The sequence below is a fragment of the Lepidothrix coronata genome, unplaced genomic scaffold, assembly GCF_001604755.1.
Source record: "Lepidothrix coronata isolate B3197 unplaced genomic scaffold, Lepidothrix_coronata-1.0 Scaffold41, whole genome shotgun sequence".
In the NCBI taxonomy this organism is placed as follows: Eukaryota; Metazoa; Chordata; class Aves; order Passeriformes; family Pipridae; genus Lepidothrix; species Lepidothrix coronata.
In genome coordinates, this window is record NW_016690221.1 from 4267076 (window position 1) to 4294847 (window position 27772).

Consider the following 27772-nt stretch of genomic DNA (forward strand, 5'->3'; position numbering starts at 1 on the left):
TGGGAAGGGGGTTTCTGTTTTAAATTCCCACCATGAGCGGCAGGTGGGCGGGGGCCGGGGCCTCCCAGAGCGCCTGTGCTTTTAGCCCATTTTAGCTGAGCAGTAATTCAGAAGCACTGTGCTCACTCTAGTGGCTGTAGGGATTTGCTCAGTTCAACTGCTTTAGAAGTTACATGCAAAACCACACTTGCACCTGAAGTTCAGCTGAGAAGCAACTAAACTCTGTTAGTTGTTGTCTTCAATAGGTACAGGAGGTGAAGGAAGCTATGCAAAGATCCAGGCAACCCATAGTGGCAGATTCTTGTACTGTGACATAAATGCACTTAACTAAAATAACTTTGTTAGTAACTTCCAATTTAACTAAAATACCCAGTTTTGACTTGTGAAAAACAGCATGTAACTCTTAACCCTGTGAACTGCAAGGTGCTGTCACAGATGGCTCTGCACTAGGGGCAGGGCAGGGAGCAGTTCTGGAGCAGCATTCAGAGGCACAGCACACATTTCAGCAAAGTTTGAAGTACACTTTTATTTTCCCTCAAATGCACTGAAACAGCTAATTCACCAATTCGCACAGCGAGAAGTCTCTCTACAGCTGGTGTGTGTTATTCACAGAAGCCTGTTGTGGCTGTCCTTTCCTTGGTTCCTCTGTTCCCCAAGGTAGTGGTAGTGAGTCATGGCAGAAGCTGTGGTCAGTCTTTTTGTTTCAGCTGGCTGTAGCTCTTGTTCTTTCTGCAGGTTCTCATTCACTTCAGCAATCAATTAGGAAAGTTGTTTTTTTGATGTGAAATAGAGGCAACAATCCTGACTCTGGTCTGTTTGGGTGATTTGGCCATAATAATTTACTGTATTTTAATTTCTCAGGTGCAGCTAGTGATATGTTACGATTCTGTCTGCAAATTTAAAAATAGCTGCCTGTTTATTGCTCTGGGGCCAGTGACTATAGTGGAGATTGGAATGATCCGGGTGGTAATGCTGTGACTGAGTATGTCCAGCTTAGGCAAGTCAGTGTCGCCTTTCTCTAAAAGAACGCAAAAGGGAAAGGCCATAACATCCCAAAGAAAGACAGATAAAACTGAAAATAACAATGAAAAGAATCAAAACTTTGAGGAGGATGTGATGGTTCCGGCCTCTTGGTGTGGTTTTAATGTAGTGGTCCACGGAATCAGCAAACACAAACTTCTTTGGCCTGTACCCCAGTTGAGTCCGTGCCTTGTCTATTTTAAATGTGTGAGTTACAGAAATATTCAGTACCTACAGGGCAAAAGAGTCAACATACAAAGGTATGAATACCTAGGCAGTTGGAACAAACTGTAAATGGTAGCAAAGACACTGTTAAAGGAAATGCAAAATAACCCCCCCAACATTATATCAGTGTCCTATTGACATACATCACATTATTTTTGAACTGTTCACTCAAAAGGAGAAAGCCCAAACAGGCAGTAAAAGCTGCAGAACAGAATCTATAAGACTTGAAAACTTGAAAAAAAAAATGTTCTGCAAACGTTGTCCTGTTTATGTACCCAAGAAGGCAGATCAAAGCCATTTCTCAGCCTCCAAGGGCCCAGCCAAAGCCATGAAGGATACTGGCCCATGGCAGGAAGGAGCTAAAGCAGCCTCTCCCCATTGCAAGCATAAGCTTTTACCTTTTCCAAAATCAGGGCAACAAGCATAATGCAGTGCCTAAATTGTACATGGATTTGCTCTGGAAAGTGGAAGCTGAAGTAGCACTGGGTGGATTTTACTTTCTACTGACTTAAAGTGTACCTCATTATTAACATGTTTTAAACCCATGGGAATTAAGGGAAGTTTACAAACAGACTTTACCTCATTTCTGGTCAGCACTGGGGACAGTTCAACAATTGGTTTCAGCGTCAGATAAAGGTATTCCATTGCCATGGCTGCATAACAAAAGATTTCTACTTGAGGTAAGAGCAGTGACTTGCTTTGCCATGATGACTGTGGCATATCTCACACTGTAAATACTCCTGAAGGATCATCACAGACCTCAGGGCACCATCAGTAACATCATCAGACTACTTGATCACAAGAGGCTGGATTTAATCTTAATTATTGTCCTTGTAGGAAGAGGGTTGGGAGGGTTGGGCACAGGTCAAATGAAAAGGTCACGAGACTTTACAAAAAATGTGGCAACAACAGAGAACTCAGTGGGATTCTGTCTGAGCTGCACATGGGGATTGATTATGGAGACATTCACACGTGCAGCAAAGCAGATACCCTTCAGCATATTTCAGGAAGTCATGGGTTTAACTTTTAGCACTTACACCATTAACTCCACAAAGTTACACATCTGTTAAATACTACATAAAACCTGTTTTTCTGGGACTTCAATAAGAGATCAGTCTAGTTCCAACATACTGTGCAGAGCTGAACTTCACACTGCTGCACACTAGATGAGGCCACAGCATATTGTTTTTATACATGAAAATGGAAACTATGGGCAAATTAAAAAACCCAACATTATATTACAGTTAGGAATGAGGGTAGCACGGAGAGGAAAGAGAAATGTTGATAAAATATTTTACCTGATGCATAAACCAAGCAAGTAGGAATACGTATCCATGGCTTCCAGCGACCTAATCTTTCAAACTGAAAGAGAATAAAAAAAACAGTGGAAAACCCAGAAACTTCAAACAAGTTTTAAGTTATTTGTGGAAATATTTACTGATAAAACAGAAAAAATAATTATTGCTGTTACTATTTTTCATTTTTAAGGGGATTCCAGTTAAATGTCACATGCAGACACTATGTAATTTTCAAGTATCAGTCTTAAAAAAAGGGAAAAAATTTACAAAAATTGATTGAAATCTCATGGTGTGCTGATACACCTAATTTAACACTGTTACATATTTATGGTTTTTAGTCTATAATTAAAAATAAAATGGTACTTTGAAAAGAATATATATTACAGATTAATACTTAAGATTTATATTTTTCATCCACCCAAAGTAACCACCATTCACAGCTACATGGCCCAAAAATGAAGGGAATAGCAGCTCAGAACAGGACACTGGTGTAGATGGTCCTTTGCTCTCAGGGAAAACAGCTGCTTTAATGCAGTATTTTAGGTGGGCTTTGTTACAGTGCTGATCACACTGAGATTCAAGCAGGAATTAAACCCACGCTCAGAGAGTTCCCAAAGCAAACACACAGAATGTAACATGCACACAAAGGCTGGAGTTGCATACAGTTAAAGCAATTAATGTATTTGGAGATGAGTATATATGGCACCTACAAGTGGAGTTAACCATTCAAAAATGTTGTATTTTTCGCCATCATTAATGAAATACACCTGGCCACTCTGTTAAAGAAGTAGAGAAGAGCCAAGTTAGTAAAAATAATACTGCATATATATTGACTTCTTTTTCTTTATCTCACTCCTTATGAATAGCTTCAAAACAATACAGCACTATAACATGTGTGGATGTACATGTGAGTCACAAGCTGTCCACCTGTGTTTCAATCACTTGCACTGTTGAGTGCAGTGAAATTGGTGGACAGGTGGTTTTTGTGATTAACATGCCCGGGAATAAATGATTTATTGCAGATGTGCCTGTTCAGAGTGGCTGCACTGGCTGTACAGAGACACCACTGAAGGTGGTGCTGCATCTCACTGGTGCTGCTGACAGGTACCCACCAAAGAATGGGACATGCTCTGCTCTGGGTCTAGTTGAGATTCACTGGGATCTGTAAGACTTCATCTGTGTAAACCAAGGCCTAAGTTCCCTCTTTCCCTTTTGCTTTTAGGGTTTTAGAAATAGTAGTTAAATCTACTTTGAAACTCGTTCTAATAGACTTTAAGGGCAGTGCTTCTACGTGAATAAAAACCTGTATTTACAAGGAAGAAAACAGTTGCAACTGTTTTTGAAAGCAATGAATCCAAATGAACTGTGCTTCCTTTGGCTATGGTATGGGAAGAACTGATCATCACAGTTCAGAACATTAAACCTGGACCTGTATACAGGGGAGGGGTGGGGGGGTAGATCTGCCTGAACTTCCACTGTCATATCTGACAATTCTTTGCTTATCTTCCAGAAATGGCAAATATTATATTAAACCAATGCAAAGAGAGAGAGATTCTTACAGAACTGAATATTCCAACTCCTAACATGCTGCACAGCCAGTGCTGCCCAGTCCCACACTGTTCACAGCACATTTATCAACTAAAGCCACAGACAACAACATAAGCTGAAGGACAATAACACTAATTACTGCTACTACAGGAGTTACTATAGCACAGGGTCCACTGTCAAATGGAAACTGTGGTGCTTTTATTGTGTACTTACAGCTATGTAGTTCTTCCTGGGGGTGAGAGCTTCAGCAGCTAGAATGTGAGCTTGGGCAAGATTCTCTACATGCACCCAGTTCACTTTAGCAGAAGGGTCCCCAAACTTGAAGCTAAGTAGCCCTCTCTGAATAAGCTTCTGTAGACACAAACAAACATGAAACCAGAGCAAAAGGTGTTTTAAAATGAGGTACAATGCACTTCCTTGTCCAGCGAAGTGTAGGTTTATCTCTACTTAACGAAAAAATAAAAATTCTGTAATCAATTAAAAAGAAACAAGAGAAGTACAAAGAGCTCTAAAAACATCGCCTTTCAGTAACCTCTTGTACCAGAAAGTGTTTCCAGCTCCCTAACTTGTTTCATTGGACAGTGAAAGCTGTTCATAGTTGAGACTGGAAATAAGATATTTTGCTGTATCTCTTTTCATTAATATTTTAAACCATTTGGTGTAAGTTGCATGTAAACAGACATTTGAAATATCAGGGATTGGCCTGAATCTTACAGTAATTGTTAAATTATAAAGCTGGATTTTTATGTGCTTGTATTTCAAGAAAAGGCTTTTTTAGGGTACACCCTTTACAGATGTAATGAAATGCCTGCTTAAAGAAGGTTATAATATACCCAGCAGACAACTGAACTGTTGAATTGCTGCCCAGTAAGGTCAGTCAATTTATACTACAAAATAAGTAATGCTCCTTACAGCTTTCTACCTGTATCTTAGAAAATTCTACTGGTTAGAAAATTAAAATCACATACTGCCAGCCTTGGCAAGTGTCTTTGCTCTTCTGGTCCATAGATTCCTGGGGGGCGAATAACACACGTATGGAGTATTCCACCTCCTGCAAGATTTGATAAGAGCATTCTTTAGTGACCCTCATATGACTATGTTGTATCTTTGTTTGTATGAACCAAAGGCTGTGGTAACAGAACTTACTCTGAAATAAATCAATTTTGCTGTCTTAAAAAGGTGCTGCATTAGTAGTCGGATATTAAGTTGGGAGAATCAGACCATGTGAAATAGCAAGGTAATATTCAGAGAGGTCCTGCCAGCATAGTTATGTTACTAGAAAATACTAGATATTTCAAAACCTCTTTCTAACCAGTTCCTTGTCTCTGTGCCAGAGCAGTGAATGAATGTGCCAGCTGTGGTGATGAGGTTGGTGAAGTGAGCAGGTTATTCAAAAATAACCGTTGGAAAACGGAATGAAACCAACTGAGCTCACCCAAAATTATTGCTGGGAAGCAGTGACTCCTTATCAGTACAAGGTAGAGCTGAAAGGTTCCCTCAACAGCAGGCACAGCTCCCACTAGAGCTGATGGAGATACTTGACAATTCCAGTGGGATCATAAAATCCAATCACTTCCCAAGTACATCGGTTGGCTGGTTAGTCATCTGCTAATAGCTGCTCTTAACAGTACTTGAAAACATGTAAAATACTCAATCCTGCTATGGCACAGGATCAAAATGGGATGTTTGGAACACCGAGTGGTTCTAATTTCCTTGACAAATGCAGAACTGTGTATTGGTCCTAAAATTAAGAGGGGCTTTGATGCAAAGAGCTGCCAAAGAAATGAGGAAAAACACCCCAAACCTTTATTTTTTTAAAACAAAATAATTCTCTTGGGATGAAATGTCCACCAGTGACTTTCTATCTCTTATAGCCCTCTGCAAGTATCAAGTGAGTCTTTTTCTGTAAGTTGTCTACAGCTAAATTTAGCTCAGTATCACTTGGTCACATAGAATCATGTTGCACTTTACATTAATTTGTTTTGCACTGGCAGTTATAGTATCTCACAGGTGAGCTTAAGTACTCAAGTGTATAACTGGCTTCCTCAACATGGAAAACTTTGGGAAGCACTAATAAATAATTCCAGGCTGTAGTATCAGGTGGCTACTTCAGATTTTAATATATAACTTGAGGGTGCGTGGAGAGTGTAACAATTTAATCAGCATTCATGTTTTACTTCTGTTGCATAAAACAGTGACAATAAACAATTGATTTTGTTTAATTTAGCTGTCTTAATATTTTCCATTAACATACTGAGCTCATTGCTACCATGCTAAAACCTTTTGTGGACATTGTGGGAACTTAAAAACAATTAAAAGTAATTTTTAAGTGAAAATACTTTAGTTTGTGAGAGGGGGTTGATAACTTAATTTCATAATTAAGGAAGGACTGATACAGGAGACAGGATGTTGGGGGGGGAACAAGAAGAGGAGGAGTAAATTCTACTATGAATTAATGCTCAGACAAAAGTACCTGCTAGTGGAGTCCCATTAGCTGCCAGTACCATTTGTTCTGCAATGGATTTGGTTCTGGAATAATGATCAACGTGCTAAGGAGGAAAAGCAAATACATTTTTATCTGTTCTTGGAATGACAGGGCAGAGGGGCATCTCTTCTCCATTAGCTTTTACTTAGCAAATGGCAACAAATACCTCAAAATGCAGAAGCCCTGGGGTATTAGGTTTAGGGTAAAATACATGCACATTGTAAGGAGGCATTTTTGTTTATGCAAATCTGGTTAATTAATTTCAGCACATTTGAGAAGCAATAAATATGTGTATACTTTGAATGCTGCCAGGAATGTGACTGATCACTACTTTGTAATCTGGATTTCTTCTTCAGGTAATGGAAAAGTCAAAAGCCAAGTTTTGAAGAGGTTACCTCTGAAGTATCCTGTTCACTTTTGTGTGGCACTGTCCCAGAGAAAAGATTTGAAATATTATTAAAAATATGAGTCAGTATTTTCTCTCCATCTCTACTTCTTGAAAGATCGTGAAGTACTAGATGGAGAGAGGAGGGACACAAAAAACAACTGTGTAGGCAAAGCACCCAGAAGTACTTTCTCCTTTTTAATTAAATGCAATAAAACCACATAAAAATAGGCTGCTTTTCCAGATCAGCTCTACATTGAATATATGTCATCTCCAGTAAGGGAGAAACAGAAAAATCATGTAGATAATAAATAGCTAGAGAGGCACCAAGCCATAGAACACAGTCCTTATGTCCAGGTGGAATTTCCTTGATGTTAATGGGACACTGTATGAGTTATTTGCCAAAATCAAGGCCTTAACAGGAAACAAAGAAATATATACTGCAATGTACATAAAAGTGATGTGTCAAGGCCGTGAATAGCATCTTCAAAAAGTAATTTTCTTTCTTCTTTCACTAAATCACAGAATGGTTTGGGTTGGAAGGGACATCAGAGATCACCTCATTCCAACCCCCTTGCCATGGGCAGGGACACCTTCCACTAGATCAAGTTGCTCAAACTCTCATCCAACCTGGCCTTTCTTGTACCTGGATTCTGGCATCAGGTAAAACATTGTCATAAAAGCTCCAGGCTTTTCCAGAAACAAGAAAATAAACAAAGAGGAAACTTGAAAATATGTACCAACAAAATACCTTGTCAAGTGGAAAATATGGCACAGATTCCTCATCCCCATCTTCAATGGGAAGCCCTCCAAACACCACATTCACTGTACTGGTGTAGATCAGCCGAGAGATGCTGTGCTCTTTGCAAGCTGCAGGAACGTACAAAGTCAATTACTTTATGGAAAATGAAACAATGTGGAAAAAAAAAGTTTGTATAACCTTATTCTGAGAAACTGTCAAATCCTAAAAGGGAAAATCCTTCCATTCTGTGATTGGTGAGTTGAAATGCAAAGCATATTTAAAGGGAAGGCATCAGTGTGGAACCAAGTGCTTCACTCTGTGGCACATCCCAGTCTGACACATCACACCCTGTCATAGAATGGAGCATAAAAAGCAATGACACGTTTCCTCATCTTCTGCCAACAATGTAAAGCATTTGGTAACAAATAGTGTGTGCCAAAAACACCAGCTGGCTTTCTCTAAATGGTATATGATACTTGATGTGCTCTGCTAACACCCAATGGCACAGTTAGATACGTACCATCAATGATGTATCTTGTTCCATTGATGTTTATGCTTTCAATCTGTTCTTTCTGCCACTAGGAAAAGAAAGAAATTGTGCATTTTTGAATACATAGCAAATTCAATACGGAGGATGTTATAATGTCCTCAAATAAAGGTAATTAATTTAGTGCTTTGATTATAAAAAAGATCTTTTAGACTGTTGTTTCTGACTTCAAGTAGTCAAATCATTATTTTTAATGCCTGTATTTTTCTTGTATTTTTGCAGACTAGTCTGCTTGAAGCAAAGAGAATCACAGTGCTTCCAAGAAACATGTCCTGGTATGTTAAATGTTAAATATCTGTGTTTCATTAGCACTTCAGTGATGAGTGGCCTCTGCCCAGAGCAATTCCCATTATGCATTGCTCAGTGGCAAACAGCTCTGAGTGAGCTGTTCTATCCGGACAGGGTAATTACTGAAGTTCCTTTTATTAAATAAGGTAAGAAAGGGGGATGTGTGTAACTCTAATCATAAAAACTGTGATTCAGAGTACATCCTTACAGCTTTTTGCCTTGACTTGAAATACAGTGGTCCTTATAATTTAGATATATAAAATAATTTATAATTTAGTGCAGTTTTTATTCCTCGCATTGACCTTACACCTAGGAATTCCTTGTGAAGGTTTAGAGAAGGATCAGGGGGTTGGAGAGAACCAGCCTCTCTTGTCTTTCCTTTTGTCTTTATGCTGTTTCAGAACTCTTCATTGCCATTTCCATCTCAAACACACCCTCCCAGGCTGCTGGTGGAGCCTCTGATGGAGAGGAAATCATTCTGCAAGCAGCCTTTTTGCAGGGGGCACTCCAGTTTGCACAGAGCAATCTACTGTGGTAGATAAAATATACCATGCTGTGCTACAGCATCAAGTCTCTCATTCTCATTGTGGGCAGTCACATAGAAAAAACCAGAACTGTTTGGACTCACTTGCTCTTTTCCTGACATTCCATATGAAGCTACATGAAACACAACGTCAGCCTCTTCACAGGCTGCAAGTATGGCACAGTAATTCCTGAGGTCTGCCTGTAATACATAAGAAAACATATTTGGACTTGAAATCAAAGCTTCAGGTGAGCATTTGTCATACAGTGGGTTAGCACAGAGGGAATCCATATATATAATGCATATTTAGAATTGTATGGGCTGTATATCCTGGGCCCACCCCAGTGGTTGCTGACAATCATACCTTTCTTTCACAGAACCCAAAGGGCTTTAAAGACATTCATTAAGCTTCATAATACTCCTGTATTTTTTCTACAGGGGATTAAACTAAGGCACACGTGAGGGCAGGGTCCTGAGGAGGCAGGAGCACAACTGCTCTGTGCTCCACGTTACAGGTTTCACTGCTTTCCATATTTCAGATATACTAAAATCCCTTCACCAAAATTCCTGTGGGATGTTCACACAGTCAAAAAGGTTATTGGAATTTGAAATAATTTGCAATTAGCTATTTGGATTCTCTGAAAACTAGTAAAATGTTATGGAAAAGGCAAATGAACTAATTTTGACTGCTGGGAAAATACAATTGATCATACCTGGATACACGCCACTCCACTGGGAATTTCCCAAATAGGCTCGTTCATGTCATAGAGAACAACAGAAGCTCCATTGCTGGCAAGAGCACATCCCAGCTTGTATCCAAAGTAGCCACCACCTCCTGTCACCACAGCTTTCATACTGGTTTTATTCAATGCTGCAGCATTTCCATTCCATTTGGAGTTTTACAAACATTTCAAATGTCTGTATACTATACTAGAGATAGCATCCTGAAAATAAATAACAAAGGTTGCATGTTTTGGGCTAAGTCTTAATTTGCAAATGGCATTCAGAATAATAAAAGAAAAACTAAACAAAAAAAATATTTTTGCCTAACATGGAGAATGTGAATTCAAATTTTTTCCACAAATGGGTCAAAATTAGAATAATAGTACAGATCCTAATTTTTTATTAGTAGAAGAGAAATCACTGGCTATGTGAAACAGTCTGGGCTCAGTTCAGTTCATCCTGGTCTGCATCACAACTCGAAGATGGCTGTGGGGACCGATGTGCTATAGGGGTCATACCTGAATTCGAACTCTTGAACTGTCAGGAAAACTGTAAAGATGAACAAATTGCATTTAAGTTTCTGTGCTTAAAACCAAGCAAGCAGGGCCAGGCAGAACAGTAGCCAAACACAATGTCCCCTAGAGCAAAAGAAATCTTCCATGTTTCTTCCACTCGCCCCCAGTTTATCACAGATATCTGAGGGAAGTGGTATTTCCAGCTCCTTTCTAAGTAGGAGCAGCTGAGCATAAATTAAGAATACACCGTGTAGTTACCACTGGCAGTGATGGAGTTGAGAGAGATGAGTGTTTCAGGAGAGAAGAGGAATGACTGATCCTTACTTTATAATTTTAGAAGGTGTATCAGAGAACGAGGTTATCAAATCCCCTCGCTTTTGAGGGGAACTTGAATAAAATAGCTGCTCTGAAAGAAAGGGTCAATGAGTGCACTAAGAAAAAGTTAACAGCGAATCACTTATTTCCCGAGCATGGAGGTTCTTGCCCATCTATGGGTTCACCACTGCCAGTCGGGGCATTTCAGAGGCTGTGGCTGCCGACTCCCCCCGTCACCCACATCCCTGCCCTGGCCGCGATTAAACATTCAAAGCCACCCGGACCCCGCCGGGACTCTCTGCATCTCACTTGCGAATGGCCCGGGGCCGCAGGCACTGGTGCTCCGAGGGTCGGCGGCCCCGCGCCCTCAGCGCGGCCTCGGGCCGGGGCCGTTGGGGCCGTTGCCGCCCCAGGAGCCCTCACCGGTGCCGGGAGAGCCCTCACCGGTGCCGGGGGAGCCCTCACCGGTGCCGGGGGAGCCCCCGTCGCTCCCGGCTGGTGTCCGGCCCGGGACCACCCCTGCCGGCCCCTCGCACCGCCCGGAGCGACCCCCGAGGGGGCCCCGATCCACGGCCCGACCGCCCCCGGGCTCCTCAGGGTCCCTCTCATCCCGCAGCATCTCTGGCATCCCACCGCACCCCCGCGCTCCCAAAGGCCCCCTGGGGTCCCACCGCACCCCCGCGCTCCCAAAAGCCCCCTGGGCTCCCACCGCACCCCTGGGTCCCGCTCACCTGGCAGCATCTTTAGGATCGCACAACCTCCCTGAGATTCTGCTCATCCCACAGCACCCCTGAGATTCTGCTCATCCCACAGCACCCTGGGGTGGCTCTTACCTCCGAGTGTCTTCACTCGCATCCTGTTGGTAGTGACGCCTCCGTCCACACTGAGACACCTCTTGAACGGGTTGTTGAGGAAGAAAAAAGAGCACCTCCTACTTAGCGGTTGGACAGTTGGTGGCAGGACATGGCTCATTGAGGTGCAGACCATCAAAGACACCTGTGAAACAGCAGGAATTCCCAAGGAGGAGGGTATAATCATAAACAAATAGGCACTGACTAAGGGCCCTGACCACCTGAGCTGGCAGTGGGTCCCTGTGGTCATTCGAGCCTGGGAGGATGGGAAATGGGTCAGGAGCTGCAGAATTTGAGAGTTATGCATTCCAGGCAAAAATTAAGCTTTGAACACGTTTACCTCTTCTATTACAGCTGTGCTGTGTCTGACCATTCATATTAAATTTTAATCATTTAAAGACACATTGCAGTTTTGTTAGAGCAGGAGGAACTCAAATGAGAGCCAGCACATGTAGCTCAGGCAGTACAATCCACCCAATAAGCAACAAATATAAGCCTTAAGAAGGGGGAAAAGAGAGAGGTTGGATTCTCCCTCATGTCTTGGTGCTTGGTTTGCCTGCTCACCCCCAAATGGCAATTCCCTGAAGGCACAGCGTGTGCCAGCGCTGGTACAGGGTTGCGGATAACATGACTCCAGCAGGAACACCTTGCTGAACTCCAAGATCTTAAGTATCCTTCCTCCCCCTTCCCAGAAGCTCTTTAAAAACAGTATTTGGTTCAGTTATTATTTATTATTGCTTTGAATGTACATTATTTGATTTACAAACACACATAATATTATTTATTACATTTTTACAAAGCTTTTGAACAATAAAACTATTTTTATATAAATACGATTTTCAGTCCTCTCACCACCTGTTATTTATAAATATTTGCTTTCCATATTTTTTTCCTATTTCCCAGGTCTCCATAATTCCTCAGACTTACAGACAGTAGCTGTAGCAGCAGCTTCATCAGAGGAGTTCTTTAGTCACTCTTTTCTTCACTGGAGCTGCTGGACTTGTGGCAGCACTGCAGTCCTACGATGGTTCCTCTTCTTCCAGCTTCTCACTCTCCTGAGTTATCATTTTTAGAAAATCTTTCTCAGCACAAAGCAATCAATTAATGAAGATCCATTAACACTATTCCTGCACCCGTTAGTGGTGAACGCCTTTGATTTGTGACGCTGTTGTTCCAGGGGAACATTTCCTGATGTGTCCCATGTTTTCACTTTTGTGATTATTTTTTGTTTGTTTTTTTTTCTTTCTTAAGGAAGTCAGAGAGGTGTCACCATAGTAATAACAATAACAAAGTCCATGGTGGCTGAGGAATGTACTGTGACCAGATCATTAATACACAGAAATAAAACGAGGTTTTCTGGAACAGGTGGGGAGTTACTTGATTTCAGAAGAAAGAAAGAATGATCAAACTTAACATAATGCCAAAAACAAACACCATTTTAAGGAATGTGTGATCTTCTTGGCAAGTAGGTCTTGTTTTGAGATAATGATCCACAGAATCAGCGAATGAGAATTTCTTTGGTTTGTAACCAAGTTGATTTCGTGCCTTGTCTATTCGGAATGTGTGAGTTACAGTAACATTCCACACCTGAAACCCAAAAGGACAGTTTTGGAAGTGACTTTAATATCAGATTTTCTAGAACTTGGATGAAAATACATTGACAATGATATTGCAATGGAAACAGAACAGCAAACAGAACTCTACTGCAGAGAATCCTGTCTGCATCCAAAGGGCATATCACAGACTTCATGAGAGTTTTGGTCAGAAATATATAAACATTCTTTCTTTTTATATATATTTACCTCATTCCTTGTCAAGAAAGGTGTAAAGCTAAAAACTGGCTTTAGTATCAGGTGCAGATATTCCATCACAGTGGCTGTGAAACACAAAGTTACTTAATGAGACAGACGGCTGGATAACAATAAACTGAGACAATGCTGACATTGCACATCCTGTAATTCCTACTGATATCAGAGGATGCAATTAGGGTGGTAGAAGGCAGGGTTTAACTTATAAAGTACATGATGGACTCAGTTTATGAATAGCCTTTAAAATTTATCTAGTAATTAGTGCCAAATGGCACAAGGGATTATTATTTATTGGAATAATATTAAGTTACATAATTCCTACAGTTTGAGTCTCATCATTTTATAAAACCACTATGGAGCTTTCTAGGAATAAAAAAAAAAAATACAGCCCACAGTAATTAATAATGTATTTTATTTCTTTTACCTGCTATATGAACCAGGAGAACAGGAATATGTATCCAGGGTTTCCTGTAGCCTAATTTTTCAAACTAGAAAGGATATAAAAGGAAAGAATAAGAGAGAGCTTGTACCAAATTGAGTGTGTCATGAAGCATGAAAATGGAAGGAAAAAAAAAAAAGGAATGTTGATAAAACACGTATCTAAAATTTTTTCCAGCTAGTCTTCCTATCAATACTGGTAGTAAGAAATGCAATTGAAACCCACTACTCATTCTTTAGTGCCCACCTTCCACCCTTCAAATGCAATTGGATAGTAAAGGGGGAACAAGGCTTTTGCAAGGGGCAAGTGACCCAGGCTGGAATCCTTCCCTACAGTTAAATACAGGCCCATTGTTCTACTGCAGTAATTTTCCCAGAGGAATTCCCTGTGTTGGCGTTGCAGGATTAACACTTTGGCATGCTCCTGAAATCCCAGCTTGGTGTTTATGAAAACATAATGTTGCCTCTTTTTAGCTTCTAAGATAAGATTCTGAATGGGCTTCCCTTCTGTGCTGCAGTTGATGGCAGGACAGAGATCAGCAATGACTCTGAGAAACCTGCCAGATGCCCGTGGCAGAGCTCGCCCTGCACTGTGAGTTTGCTCCACAGAAATGCTGCTGCTCTGCAGCAGGTTCTGTACCTCTTGGCTAAATTATCTCAAAACAGTAAGGCCAAATTCCACACTTAGGCATAGCCAAAACTTCCCTGAAAGCCAGTGGAACTTCGGGACATGCAGGGAGAACAGGACTGAGTTTGATGTTAAGTCATTCAGTAGTTAATGTGCCCTGCACTTCATTTAGTTTGTATGGTTTTTAGCCAGCAGTAGGGCCAGAGCCTGTGAGGTGCCTCTGAGCTGAACACGTACCAAGGGCACGATCCACTCAGAGAAAATCACATTTTCACCATCGTGGATGTAATATGCCTGACCACTCTGTTAAAGAAGCAGAGAAAAACAGTTAGAAAAACACTATACATAGGATGGCATTGCTTTCTCTCTCATACCTACCCATGTCTTGGTTTTGTGAGTGACACACCGGCACAAACACAGTGAATGTACACAGAGCAGCTCAGCAAACTGCCTGCACTGCACTTCACTTCACTGTGCTCTCAAACACAGTTTTGGGTAACCCCATGTATGATGGTGAATATATTATGGTAGTTAAAAATACTGTTTCCTCCAATAAACCAGGAAATTATATATTTTCAAACCAGAAAAAAACGTGAGCCAAATGTATTTGCATTTGCACTGTCCACATGTTTCTGGAGCCACACACTATTTTTGAGAAGTTAGCATATGACTTTCTGGAGACCCTTTGATCTCAAAATATCAAAAATTAAACCTATTTGAGAGCTAAAGCTACTGGGACACAGTTATTATATTGTTTACTTACAGCTACATAACCCTTCTCAGAGGTGAGAGCCTCAGCAGCCAGCAAGTGAGCTTGTACTAGATTTCCTATGTGAACCCAGTTCATCTGAACTTCGTGATTCCCAAACTTGAAGTTAAAAAGTCTCCGCTGGATGTTTATCTGGAGAAAGAGAAAACATGTGATAACTATGTTATTCCTTTATTATGCAGTACAACATTCATTTTATCTCAGCCCAAATACTCAGAGTTTGCTGTATTTGTGTACAATTACAGCACAAGAAATGTGTCACAAGGAAAAAAAACTAGTTGGTGGTTTCATGAATCAAAGACCGTTGCACTGATAGGCAGTGGCCAAATATGGTGACATTAGAGTGTTTAGCAGAAACTAAAGTGCATATTTAAAAGTCAACAGTTCCATTAAACGATCAGGGATGCAAACCTACTTCTTCTACCGTGGCATTTCAGCCTTGCATTTTTTAATTTTCACTGCCAAGGTGATCCTGGCCGTGTCTGCAGTGCTCAGTCCGTGCTGTTTGTTACCCTGTGTCACATCCCCTGTCACTCAGCTTTCACAACAGCCTTTCTGGAGCAACGGTTAAGAACTGCAATCAAGGTACTTCCACTTGTGTTATGCCCTTACAACTACTTGTGGTGTCCTCCAGAGCTGACTACAAAACACATACGGCTACTCGTGGCAGGTGCCGCTGCTCTTCGGGTCCGTAGATGCCCGGGGGGCGAAGCACACACGTGTGGAGCTTGTCCCCTCCTGGGAGAGAGAACAACAGGGGACCTTCAGACAGCTTGGATATCAACACATGGCTGACATATATTGTCTGAATCTTACACTATTGAAATAAAGGCTCAGTCTGACCATTCTGTGTGATTCGGCTTCCTGGGAACTTGATTTCATTTCCCTATAAAATTGAATTCAGTAGCTGTGAAAGGCCTGAGCTTGGAAGCCTGAAAAGCCAAATCCCACAGAAGAGTTTGATTAGGAACAGGGGAAATCAAGCTTTCCTCCTGGTTGTTTGGCTTTTGCTGTTTATTACAGAGATAAGTTTACAACTTATATTTGTCCATCCCTGCAGACACATGCAACACTGGGAGCAGATCATTCCATTTGCTACATCCAGACACCTGGCTTGCTTGCAGCTCAGAGGCACCACAAAGGAATAGAAGAGGTCTCCTAAACAGAGGCTTTCAGATGAGTTTGAATATTTTAAATTAAAATGAATAAGTTTGACCAGTGAATCACTCAGCAGACCCCTCTGACCCCTGAGAACAGGCACAATGACACCTTGTATCTGGCCAAGAGTAACAGGGGGTGGGCATTTGCTCAGGAGTTAATCAAGGATGCTAAAATTGAATCCCCACCTAATTTATGTTTGCCAACTTTGCAGTTAAGAGAAATCAACAGGAATAGCAAAATAGGTATCTAAAAATTTCCCCTGCCATGTACAGATAGATTTTTAGCCACAACTATTCCTGCAGGTGCAACTTTGGAAGTCACCTGATATTGCCAATCTGTTAAAGAAACTGCTGCTATTCCTGCCAGATACCTGCAACAAAATAAATCCTCACTTCAGTTAAAATCCTCTACTTATTGATAAATGAGAAAACAAAACCCATTAGCACTACTAATGATAGGAAGACTCCAAATGCTTTATACGTACCTTTGAGTAAAGTTCCATTAGCAGCAAGAACCATTTGGTCTGCAATTGCCTTGGTTCTAGAATAATGATTAAATTGCTATAAAGAAAGGCAGAATACAATCATTTAAACCACATTATTGCATCTGTAAAGGCAAACTTACTGTTTTTGACTGATAACATTTCAAACTAGCCAGCTCCTAGATATCAGCTGAGCAAAACACGATTAGAAATAACAAGATTTAGCAAATATATACTTCGTTTATGACAAAAAACTTACCAGACTTATATTTTAGAGGCACAAATTTAGTTTCAGAGTGAATTTAAGTTCACCAGTATTTACTTCACTCACTTTTTGTGCCGGATGTACTGAAAAAATTACTCCCAAGCCAAATGTTCTGGTGGAACAGATATTTTTTCAAATTATCCTTTTTGAATTGAAAAAAGTTTTATAAAAACAGTAAGTTAAATATGAAATTAAAAATTCAGACTTTTCAAAAAACAGTTCCATTTCTTATGGAAGCTATTTGGGAAGTTATAAATCATTCTCTCCCAAATAGTATCTTTCAGTGTGAACTTTAAAAATTGCACCCAAGTGTATTTAAACAATAGGACTCTGGACACAGTTGGCACATGCTGGTTTAGTGATTACCTGTCCACACAAGACTAGTTATCTGTTGAATTCTGTATTGCCAGATTTTATATTGGAAAATATACCATGGAAAATTCCAAAAGCCATTATGATTTGATTATTTCTTCACTGATCATGGGTCAATTTACATTCATGAAAAATAATTTAATGGAATTTGATGTGACCTACAGTAAAACAGTTTCTGCCCTCAGAGCAGCCTCACATAATCTGCCTTTTCAAGCACAGTAAATCCACACCATCACATGAACAACAGACCTTTTCCAGTGGAAAATACGGCACAGTTTCTTCATCTCCTTCTTCAATAGGATTCCCTCCAAACACCACATTCACTGTGCTGGTGTATATCAGTCTGGGGATATTTCTTTGTTTGCAGACTACAATGACAGACAAAAGAAATTATTTTAAAACAAAAATAAAGAGTGAGAAATAACACATGAACTGGTAGCTTCTCTTTTTGAAAGCAAACATTACGCTTATAGCAAAAAAAGGAATATTTTAATTTTAACATTATCATTTAATATAGCATTGTCTTTCATCCAGATGGAATTTTTCACCCCAAATATCTGCTATGCAAATATTACATGTGGTGGTCACCAGATGTTTTATGATTGGGTAACTAATCATATCACCACTGGATTGCAGTCACCAACTGGACAGAGGAATGTTTGTGGGGAAAAAATTCCTCCTTCAGAAATATTTCTTAAAACATGTTCACTTTACAAATGGAATAAAAAGGACATGAGTAAGAGCATTTGTTGTGGTATAGCACTGCCAGTGTATAATCAGTAGTGCTTTAAATGCAAATGAAATTAATGTTATTTACAAAACAAAGCCTTAATTATAGATTCCAGTCGTGTTATTATAGCTAAATTCTGCTGCATATATGTCATTGCAAACTTGAATAACATAAATTTCCTCTTCATTTAACAATATTTCTAAAGTTTAAGTGAATTATTATTCAAAGTCAGGAATTTTTAGAATTTGCAGAGCTGTCTGTCCACGTGGGTCGTTGGCTCCTTTTGAAAATAACGAATAAAATTATTGTGTTGTAAATATTTGGAACCAAACAGAATACTAACATCTATTATTAAAATGTAGATGAACAGGTTCATGCTCCTCCCAGACTCTTGCTTTGTTGGGAGCCTATGGAAATTTGCCATGACATGTTTCTGTGAGTCTGGAGGTTGGGGTAGGAAAAAGGGAATATGTGGGAACCTCTTCCCTCTAACTCACGTAGAATTTTATTTGCCTACTATTCCATTTTGCTTTTTTTTTCAGTAATAACACACAGGCAGCATGAAACTTGGTCTAAATAAAAACTGGTTTTGCCCTTTTTGCTTTTTGATTATTTTTTTTGGCCATTTGGTTTTTGAGGGAAAAGCAAGGAGAAAGTAGCTTTGGTATTTACAATACACTTAGGTTTGAATCAGATGCAAAGAAAGAACAGTGAGGTACCTACCATCAATTATTATTTTTGTGCCTCCAACATTTATGGATTCAATCTGATCTTTCTTTTGAAGCTGGAAATAGAGTTTGCACAAGATTTGATTCATGGAACAAGTCACATTCACAATATGATTGTTACAATTGCCAGATGTAGAACAGCTGAGGCCTTTTTGTGATGTGTTACAGTTCTCTGCCTGTCTGACAGGGATCTCTGGCAGTTCTCATTTTGCTAGTCTTGTTCAGTTGAAAAATGAAAGATAAAATGCATCTAAAATGAAATTGTAATGCTTCAACATTTTGTCACCTCCTCAGATAATCCATGATACAGAAACAAAAATTACAGGCGGGGTTTATGCTCCCTGAAAGTTTCTACAAAGTCTTGTTCCAGTGCAATCTGTCTTGTTTCTAGAAATAAACGAGTAGTTTCATGACTTTTTTGATAACATAAAAAAAAAAAGGATAAGCCTTCTTCTCCAAGATCTTAAAACTATGATCTCATTTTTCTAAAATATTTTGTAGTACATTAGGTTTATGCTTTGACATTTATTATTTAAGAAATACCTCCCTTGTTGCCTGTATGGATGACTTGACCTTTCTAACCAACTTCTGTCTGACATAAATATCATAGAATTACATTCTTTGCTACATGCAGACAATTTTTTCTTTCTCAAAAATAACAACAGAAAACATTGGGAAAATGGTACTTGCTTGTTCTAATCCTGACATTCCACATGCAGCCACGTGAAAAACACAGTCAACCCCTTCACATGCCTTGAACACTGCATCATAATCCCTCACATCTCCCTGGAAAATGAGAGAAGGATGAGTTTTTGACAGGTAGAGCTGCTTACATTCTCTACAGAATTACATCTATTATGGCTGTTAATGAAAACCTAAAGATACTTAGATCTATTTTTCACAGTATTTAACTGGCATTAAAAAAACCCATTATAAACAGGGTGAAAAATCCGTGACTAAGAATTTTGTCAGTGTTTTGTTGCAAAGCAAACACGAGTCTTGTTGGCTTCGATTATAATGCGTATTTTCACCCTGAGTCCTGCAGCCTGGCAGAACTTGTCTGACTTGAATGGGCACAGCACATGCTCCAGTGCTGGAGAATGAAGCCCCAGGGACAATAAACCACAGTGGGAAGGGTTCAGCTGTTTGCCAGGGAATCACCAAATAAAAAAACCCCTTTTTTAGCACCCTGGGATGGGATTTGTGCCGTCTTCACAAATGTCTTTGACCATCTAAGGTTTATTTTAGGTGCACTGTACAATAACTTCAATTTCAGCTTTGTACAAGATTTCAAAAAGCAGTACACACTATATGCATTGAATATTTTATTAGTGTACAGTAGTGTATAGTAATCACACTTATTAAATTCTATGTATCACTGAACCCACACTGTATCCAATATCAAATGCTATGCTGGGGTTAGAACACTATATTGCATTTTTTGTATACCAGGTAATACTATATTAATAATACTCCACATATATACAGATATTAATAAAAATATTATACTTTTATTTTCAGAATATAATATTTCAAAATATTAAATATTAGTTACTTTAATGAACTTGATAGAATAATCTCCAAAGAAACAGCTGGAGGTAATATTAAGAGCTAATCTAACAGTCTTTAACTCCCAACTTTTTTCTTCTGAGGTTGGCAAAGTGTTTCACAAATATGGCTGACTTACACTTCCCACCCTTTACCCAGTGCTAAAGCAGCTAATGAGGATAAACAATATTAACAATCCCCAAATCAGTGATCAAGGCTCAGATCTCTGAAGTGACTTATTACTTTATTTACTAGGACTCCATAGTTCCATTTTCCAGGTAACTCACCTATACTTTGTAATATTTATTTTTTTTAAATTGAATTATAAAAACCCCCTATTGTAGAAGATCATTTGTGAGATCTTGAGCCTCCTTTAGAAGATGTAAATTGCCATCACTCCACGAATTTGAATTGTTAAGAATCAAAACCTAATAAATGAGTGTCCTGGGAAAAGTATGAACAGGGCAAGGATATGTGACACTTTCCCCCTGAATACTCCTCTAGTCTCTAAGTATTTTCATTCAGAAGATTTCTTGAGCCTAATTGAGCTTACCTATTTAGTCATCTCCAAAGGAAGTAAATTTTTGGTGAGGCTTTGCACATGCTTTACCCACTGCACGAAAAACAACATCACTTTGTACTGAACTGACTCCTCCTCATTTCCCCTGGTGGCCCTTCCTTCCTGTTCCATGAAGGACAGTGAGCAGTCAATCCCTATCCATGTCAATGCCACTCGCTTTGTAGAGCTCTCCTGCTCCCAAGTCACCTCTTTCCCAGACTGGAAATCCTGGTTTCCTCAATCATTCTCTGCACAGCAGTCATTCTGCATTCGTGAGCACTTTTATTGCCTTGTCTCTCACCTCTTCCTTGAAATAATTCCCTGAGCAGTAACTTTGTCACTCCATTGTTTCAGGGGGGTGAGCTATGAGTGTGGGGGGCACCTCCCTCACAGGACTGCAGAAGGTCAGTGGGGACACAGACACTCCACTGGACTCTGTTTGCCATCTCTTCATCAGTTACTTATGCACGTGAGCACCTTCTACCACGACTTCTTGTCCTCAAAGGCTTTTCAGTAAACGTTTTTTAAATCCTTAAGAGGAAGCCTCATTGTGCATACAAGCAGGATAACGTTATTTCACTGCTGTTAAAGACGCGATTTCCACGTACCTCGAAAAAATCGGCTCCGTTCGGAATCTCCCACTTAGGTTTCCGTACATCAAACAGAACAACAGCAATTCCTGACCTAACCAGGGCACATCCCAGATTGTATCCCAGGTAGCCTCCGCCTCCTGTCACCATTGTCCTTGTGCTCCTGTTCCCCAGCAGCCCAGCAGGCTCCTTCCCTTGGCTCTCACATTCCTGGCTGCTGGGGAGCTCCGCTGGGGATCCTTCTGGCATCACGACTGCAACAGAGAAGATCTCGTGGAAATTCCTGCACAGCACTCTGAGATCTGGGTAATTTCAGTGATTTTCACATTACAATGTCCCTTTTGTGACTATTCTATTTGTATTATCTTAACATGTTTAAAATATATACAGTAATAATTTTGGTGATGGGCTTTCTATGTACAATGAGTAAAGAGTCTGAATACTTTTATATTCCAAGATACAGTTTTTTCCTCATACCCAGAAGTTTTATATTATATAGAAATAAAGAGACTTTAGAGCCATTATAATAACCTAACCTTAACAGGTATGATTACATTTTCAAAAGCTTGGTTTAATCAAACATTTTATTCTTGAAAACTCACTGATTTCTGACATATTAATGCCAAGTAGATGCCATCCTACTAGTTAGGAAAATAAACCAACACATTAGATAAGGAACATAAGAAAGGATGCATTCTACTTTTAAAATTCACTTTATTTCACATTTGGGTCACAGTTCTTCAGCAATGATAAAAACTTGTTTCTATTTTAAGCTTCTCTGGTTACACACTAAATACATTTAGTTTTCTGTTCAGTTCTCACTAACTTGTCCATATTGTTCTCATTAGGGCATTCATATACAGCTAAACTACTGTAAAAAATAAGTGTAAAATGCAAGCTCCTTATGTTGAAAAATATCCTGACAGTTCAAAAATAAAAAAGAATCCAAGTTTCCAAACACAATTTAAATTAGAACTAATACAACAAAACTAAACCAAGTATGCTCTCCTGTTCAAGCAAGGAAACATAAATCTGCATCTCTAGATTGTGCAGTAGTCTTAAGCCATATAAAGCTCTTGGTCTTCTGAGAAAAAGCATCTTTTTATACACTATAAAGAGAACTGAAGTCAAGCTTATCACAAATAATACCTCCTTACATTTTAACTAAGACAGAGGTTGTACAAAAAAAGTTTCAAGATATTTTTTTTCTAGAAATCTCTTTCTTAAAAAGCACTAATGGCATTAATATATTAATCTGCTTTGTGGAATTAGAAAATTGTTATCAAATTTTGAACACAAAAGATTTTCTTTAAGAAAATACTTCTTTCCAGATAGGTAATTTTTTTTCTATAAATTTACAGGAGCTATTCTGATTTATGAATGTATTCTGCATGATGAGCACAGTTACATCTCAGGCAGTGCATGCAGTGTGAGTTGCTCTTAGCTCCCCTGCTGTCACTTCAAATATTAGAACAAATTACTTCCCATAAAAAGTTAGAGTCAAACATTTCAGGTTTTTAAAATTAGCTAAAGAAGTAGTAAGTACCCTTGGTAGAATGCTGGCTGTCAGCTGTCCCAGTCCTTCCTGGCCAGGTGAGATGGGGAGAGGTCTCTTTGCTGGACAATTTGTAACTCCAGGGCATCAGGTGCTCTCAGCACAGAGATGTTCATGTGTGCTCAGGCCCTTTTGCTGTTCCTGCTCCTTTGTAGCTGGTGGCTGGGCTGTGAGCCAAAAAAGGGCAGGGCTTAATTTGTACATAATTTACGTTCCTTTTTGGGAAAATAATAGAATATTTTCTCCACATCAGACCCTCTTACTGTTACCTGGTAGAAGTATAAGACAGTAGGTGACACAAATACACTATTGGTACCACCAGTCTGTAGATAAACTGTACTAGAGAAGAAACAAAACTCCAGTTTGGCAGTGGTACCCAGCACTTCCATCCTGACTCTTCTGTCTTCATCCCCAACCCAATTTTGTACTTGCAGAGAGGCTTAACTTGTAGGCACAAGGGTTGTTCTCTGGCTTCCAAGATGAATGAAGGCAGTGAATTAACTCATAGACAACACAACATGGACAGGTGACTTACTGTTAAATAATACATTTTAAATTAATGATAATTAATTAAATGATTAACAGTTATAGACATTGATCCTAAGATTTTAAAGCCCTTTTAAAACAAATATCCTTTTACAAATTGAACAATGAGAAATCAAAGCCAACATTTTCAAAAGGGTGTGTCTAAAATTAAGTCTTAAAGCAGTAGTTAAGATGCTAAAGAAACACTCCCACATCTAAATATAAATGACTACAATTTTCAATGTTTGCATGTTAGAAATATCTCAAGTTCACAGGTGGCCTTGCAATTTAAATGTAATTTAATGTTCATGTGCTGACAAGAACTCAAACTGACACCTAGGCAAGTATATTTTAGCATAACATATATGTTCTTAAGTCCCTGTAGTTGGCATTAGAACCAGAACCTTTTTGAGCCTGTGACACCAATCTGCACTTCTTGGGTTCCTGGATGAGGGACAAACCCAGCTCAGAGTAAAACCCCAAAACCACCAAATTCCCTGTTTTGAGCTGTCCACAGCACTGAGAGCTTTTACCATTTAATGCAAGAAATAAAGTGCCCATTCTACCCCTGAACTACTCCAGAACTCCTCCACAAGTCAGAGCAGCTGGTCAGCTTATTCATGGATATCAATCCCTCATTTCTCGGTGAAATTCAACAAAGAGTATTTTAACTTGGCTTTGGTTCCACCAGAAGAGGACACCTCAGAGGAGCTTTCAGAAGTGCTATTTTGTATTGTCTTGACTTCAGTGAAGAGGGGTGACCACATTTTATTTAATGCATCATTCTAAGTATTTTTGAAAGAAACAGAAGCTAAAGTTACAAGGAGAAAAGCTGCTGCATTAAGATTTGAGCTTGCTTTTTGAATCACAACTCTAGACTGACTTTTTCTACTTTTTCTCCTATAACCAGTCCCAGTTCATGCAGGCACACAGAAAAAAACCATGCAGTACTTGCAGGAGGTGACTGTATAAAACACAACAGGAAGGTGTCAGAGAGTTTGTCTTACACAAGTTCATTTCAAATTACATGCTGATAGATGCAGGTCTGAATTGAGTAAGAAGGACTTGGCCTAAAACAGACAGGAGAGTGTCTGTCTCCAGCCTACAAAGTCTTGTCCCTGGGCTGGTCCTGTGGGCAGTGCTGGGTCACAGAGAGGTACCAGACAGATGTGTGAGACCAGGGCTTTGTCCCTTCCACTCAGCAGGTCCCATTAACTCCATAGCTCTGCATTTCCAGGCCACAGAACAGGAGCAATGCTCCAGCTCTGAGGTAACAGGAACCTGAAGGAGGGTTTTTAATTGTGTGGAAGATACTGTGCAGAAGAGAGCCTTTTACAGAGACACACCAAAGCGTGCAAAGCTCGGCAGAGGTGTGAGCTGAGGTGACAGCTGGATGTTTGACATGAGTCACAGGCAGGATGGGGTGTTCTGCAGTGCCCAAGGGCAGGGGAATAGCAGAAAAGCTTCAGAAACTAAGCTCTCTCTTAAAGCCACTCAAGGATAGGATTTTGCTGAAATAACTGCAGCATAAAAATATCCTTTCTTCGACTTATTAAAAATTCTATATCTAAGCCCTAAATTAGCAGAGTTGTTCAAACTCGTCATGTGTTCGAACACCTCCTTGTGCACTTGTTCACATCCAGATGCCCCATCACACGTACTGACACAATCTGTGAACTCAGAGTGGTGAGACTTGTTTGGACAGTGCACCACATCACTGATCCCCTCTGCAACCCCAGAGAAGTCTGGACAGATCTGTTGAGTACTTCTGACTAAATGTACTAATCCCTTTGTGACTACAAAAACAATCACCCTCATAGCAAGGACTGAGTCTAAACCAACAGAGAGGTGAGAGTAGGGAAGTGTCAATGGTGAGGGAATCACACTTTCATTGAGAGAAGACCGAAAATGTTAAAAAGCATTTAAATCAGAAGGTCTTGCAATGTTAATGGAAAAAAGGGAAAAGAATGAAACTCTCCTCTAATTATGTCTTGCTGTGCTTAAAAGTTTTGGTCAAAAAGATAAATCATGGTATCTGAATTAAAGGAAACCTAATATTTATTTTTCATATAACCCAATGCTAAACAGTGGTACCTATCAAATATTTCTAAGGCATGACATCATCCTTAAAAAAGGTTTCCCAATTAATGCAATAACAGATGTAATTTAATACCCAAAGTATTATGATAATGCAACATTCTTCACATTCCTTGCTAAGTTAGAAGGGTAAGACACAGAGGCAAAGCAACTTACCCATGTCATGCTCTAAGTCCAGACCAGAAGGGAAAAGAAGATGCAGATCCTTATTCCAAGCTGCAAAGCTGAGAGATCAGGTTCTTCTTCTTAAATCCCTCCATTCTTCATTAACATACATAAACAGTCTCTATTCCTTCCTTTTTCCCGTTTCTTTGTGTATGTGAGTTACAATTCTGCATATTTCACTATTTCCTCATGGAAGGAATAAAGCACACATAAATAGAGCCTTGGAATGTGTCATATAAAATGCTTTTCCCGTGACTTTGTTCTCATTTCCTTTGCATTCGTGGCTGCTTTGCATGTTACAGAGATTGATTTACAGGTCAAATGAAATGATAACTGTGAGCCTGCATTGCCAAGTCAGGATGGAATTACAGGAAGAAACAAAACAACTTCTCACAGCAGCAGTGAACATCTCTTTATCAGCTCTTAGGTCTTGTTAAAAAAAGGCAACAGTTTATGCAATATTTGAAGGGAAAGAATACAAATGCATCATAAATAAAAATACTGCATTAAATTGCACTGAATAAAGGCAGGTTTCTATATAATTAGCAGGGATCACAGCTTGGCTTGTTACACACAGGAATCACAGAGAAAACAAGCCACAGGAATGAAGTATACAGATGCAGGTTTTAAAAGGACTATAAGACCAATTCCAATAGGTTTCCTCTTAATTCAAAGGTTTTCTAATGGTGGTTGCACTAGAGAGAAGTACAGATCAACATTACTATTACATGGTTTGCTTTCATCCCAAAAACCACTGGAGGAGTTCTGAGGGCATGGGAGGTGGCTTAGGATGGACAGAAGAGGAGGATGTTTTGCACTGTGCCCACTGGGTATCATTTAAAATCTTGGCATAACTTCTACCAGGTGTCATTTGCAAAATTCCATTCACATCTATTGTTATTAACCCAGAAATCATAACAAAAGCTGCAGGACTTTCCAAGTAGGAAAGAAAAAAGGAGAAACCCTCTAGGAGAGATTAGGTTTGTTATTTGCTAGTTGTTTAGAAAGAGCCTTAGTACCACATTAAATGTGGCCACGACGACAGAGGCAGCCCATAGGATGTAAATTTGTGGCTTACAAGGTCAGCCTAAACTACCTACAGAATTCTGGGTAGAATTTAAGATTCTAACTGATGAAGTCTCACATGATATGAGTGAGAGATTACCAGTCCTCATACAGTAGTTCCACCAGTGCATTCAGTATAGTTACCTAAACCCTAGATTATCATTATTGTAACAGAGACAGGGAAGGAATAAGGTGCTTTCTGATGCTGGCAGCTTTCTGGAATTGTTTTCCCTTCTTCCTCTCTCTGTCTTATTTATTTATTTAAACTAATCCATAAGCAAACATCTCCTATGCATCTGTTTGAGATGGTTTCTCAGAGGACTGAGGTTCAATGGAATGAAAAGTATTCTATATACATCTGACTGAGATGCTTTAAAACACTTAACGAAAATTCCTGTGACTTAGTTCTGTTAACATATTTGGGTGCCTAAAGTCTTGGAACTTTGTGGTTACAGATACGTGCTCACAGTAGGCAATATACTAATACAGCACAGAGCAATTCTTCCTGAACAGAATTCCAAAGGACACAACACTCACTGCCGTTACCTTCCTCTGGAGCAGAATCAATTTCTGGGGTTGACTCAAATTCAGGCATATTTAGATGGAGGAATTTGTTACTATGCCAAGCTGTCCCACCCTTCTTCTGGAAGTTTCTGTCCCCTGAAGCACAACAAAGGAGTTTCTGAACTGCCAGTCCATACTAAGGTTTTATGAGCATGTGCACCAGTTCAATGTAGCACAGGAGCTGGAAACTGTAAATTATGGCAGTAGATGAGCTGTTCCACATGGAAATTACCCACTCCTGCTGTGAGAACAGCACTCC

The 27772-nt window shown here is 39.7% G+C and overlaps 2 protein-coding genes across 5 annotated transcripts; both read right to left on the minus strand.

Annotated features, from left to right (window-relative positions):
- Nucleotides 1–507: 507 nt before the first annotated feature.
- Nucleotides 508–11549, minus strand: SDR42E2 (short chain dehydrogenase/reductase family 42E, member 2). 3 transcript variants are annotated; one of them, XM_017813553.1, is made up of 12 exons: nt 11448–11549; nt 9775–10005; nt 9167–9262; nt 8224–8281; nt 7713–7831; nt 6565–6640; nt 5060–5142; nt 4305–4442; nt 3254–3319; nt 2544–2607; nt 1825–1898; nt 508–1251 (listed from the first exon to the last, which is right to left on the minus strand). In XM_017813553.1, exons 2-12 carry the CDS (start codon nt 9913–9915, stop codon nt 1003–1005), a joined length of 1164 nt encoding a protein of 387 aa, XP_017669042.1. In that variant the 5' UTR covers nt 9916–10005; nt 11448–11549; the 3' UTR covers nt 508–1002. The 3 variants fall into 3 exon arrangements, with proteins under 3 accessions (XP_017669042.1, XP_017669040.1, XP_017669041.1); XM_017813551.1 differs by lacking the exon at nt 11448–11549 and adding an exon at nt 10924–11033; XM_017813552.1 differs by lacking the exon at nt 11448–11549 and adding an exon at nt 10303–10395.
- A 638-nt stretch (nt 11550–12187) lies between these two features.
- LOC108496646 (putative short-chain dehydrogenase/reductase family 42E member 2) lies at nt 12188–27689 on the minus strand. 2 transcript variants are annotated; one of them, XM_017813549.1, is made up of 13 exons: nt 25876–27689; nt 23089–23568; nt 21561–21796; nt 19536–19631; nt 18841–18901; nt 17637–17755; nt 16754–16829; nt 15764–15846; nt 15103–15240; nt 14577–14642; nt 13698–13761; nt 13268–13341; nt 12188–13052 (listed from the first exon to the last, which is right to left on the minus strand). In XM_017813549.1, exons 2-13 carry the CDS (start codon nt 23183–23185, stop codon nt 12849–12851), a joined length of 1314 nt encoding a protein of 437 aa, XP_017669038.1. In that variant the 5' UTR covers nt 23186–23568; nt 25876–27689; the 3' UTR covers nt 12188–12848. The 2 variants fall into 2 exon arrangements, with proteins under 2 accessions (XP_017669038.1, XP_017669039.1); XM_017813550.1 differs by having other exon boundaries at nt 23089–23287; nt 23367–27689.
- Nucleotides 27690–27772: the final 83 nt, after the last annotated feature.

What these genes read in the sequence shown, in the direction of transcription:
- SDR42E2 (XM_017813553.1), bottom strand. Translation starts at nt 9,915, where the DNA reads ATGAAAGCTGTGGTGACAGGAGGTGGTGGCTACTTTGGATACAAGCTG. An exon ending in TAATGGGACTCCACTAGCAG is followed by an intron (nt 5,143 to 6,564) that starts GTACTTTTGTCT and finishes CAAATCTTGCAG; the next exon opens with GAGGTGGAATACTCCATACG. An exon ending in CCAGGAAGAACTACATAGCT is followed by an intron (nt 3,320 to 4,304) that starts GTAAGTACACAA and finishes CTTCTTTAACAG; the next exon opens with AGTGGCCAGGTGTATTTCAT.
- LOC108496646 (XM_017813549.1), bottom strand. Translation starts at nt 23,185, where the DNA reads ATGCCCTGGAGTTACAAATTGTCCAGCAAAGAGACCTCTCCCCATCTC. An exon ending in TAATGGAACTTTACTCAAAG is followed by an intron (nt 15,847 to 16,753) that starts GTACGTATAAAG and finishes TCTCTCTCCCAG; the next exon opens with GAGGGGACAAGCTCCACACG. An exon ending in GGCACCTGCCACGAGTAGCC is followed by an intron (nt 15,241 to 15,763) that starts GTATGTGTTTTG and finishes CTCTTTCTCCAG; the next exon opens with ATAAACATCCAGCGGAGACT.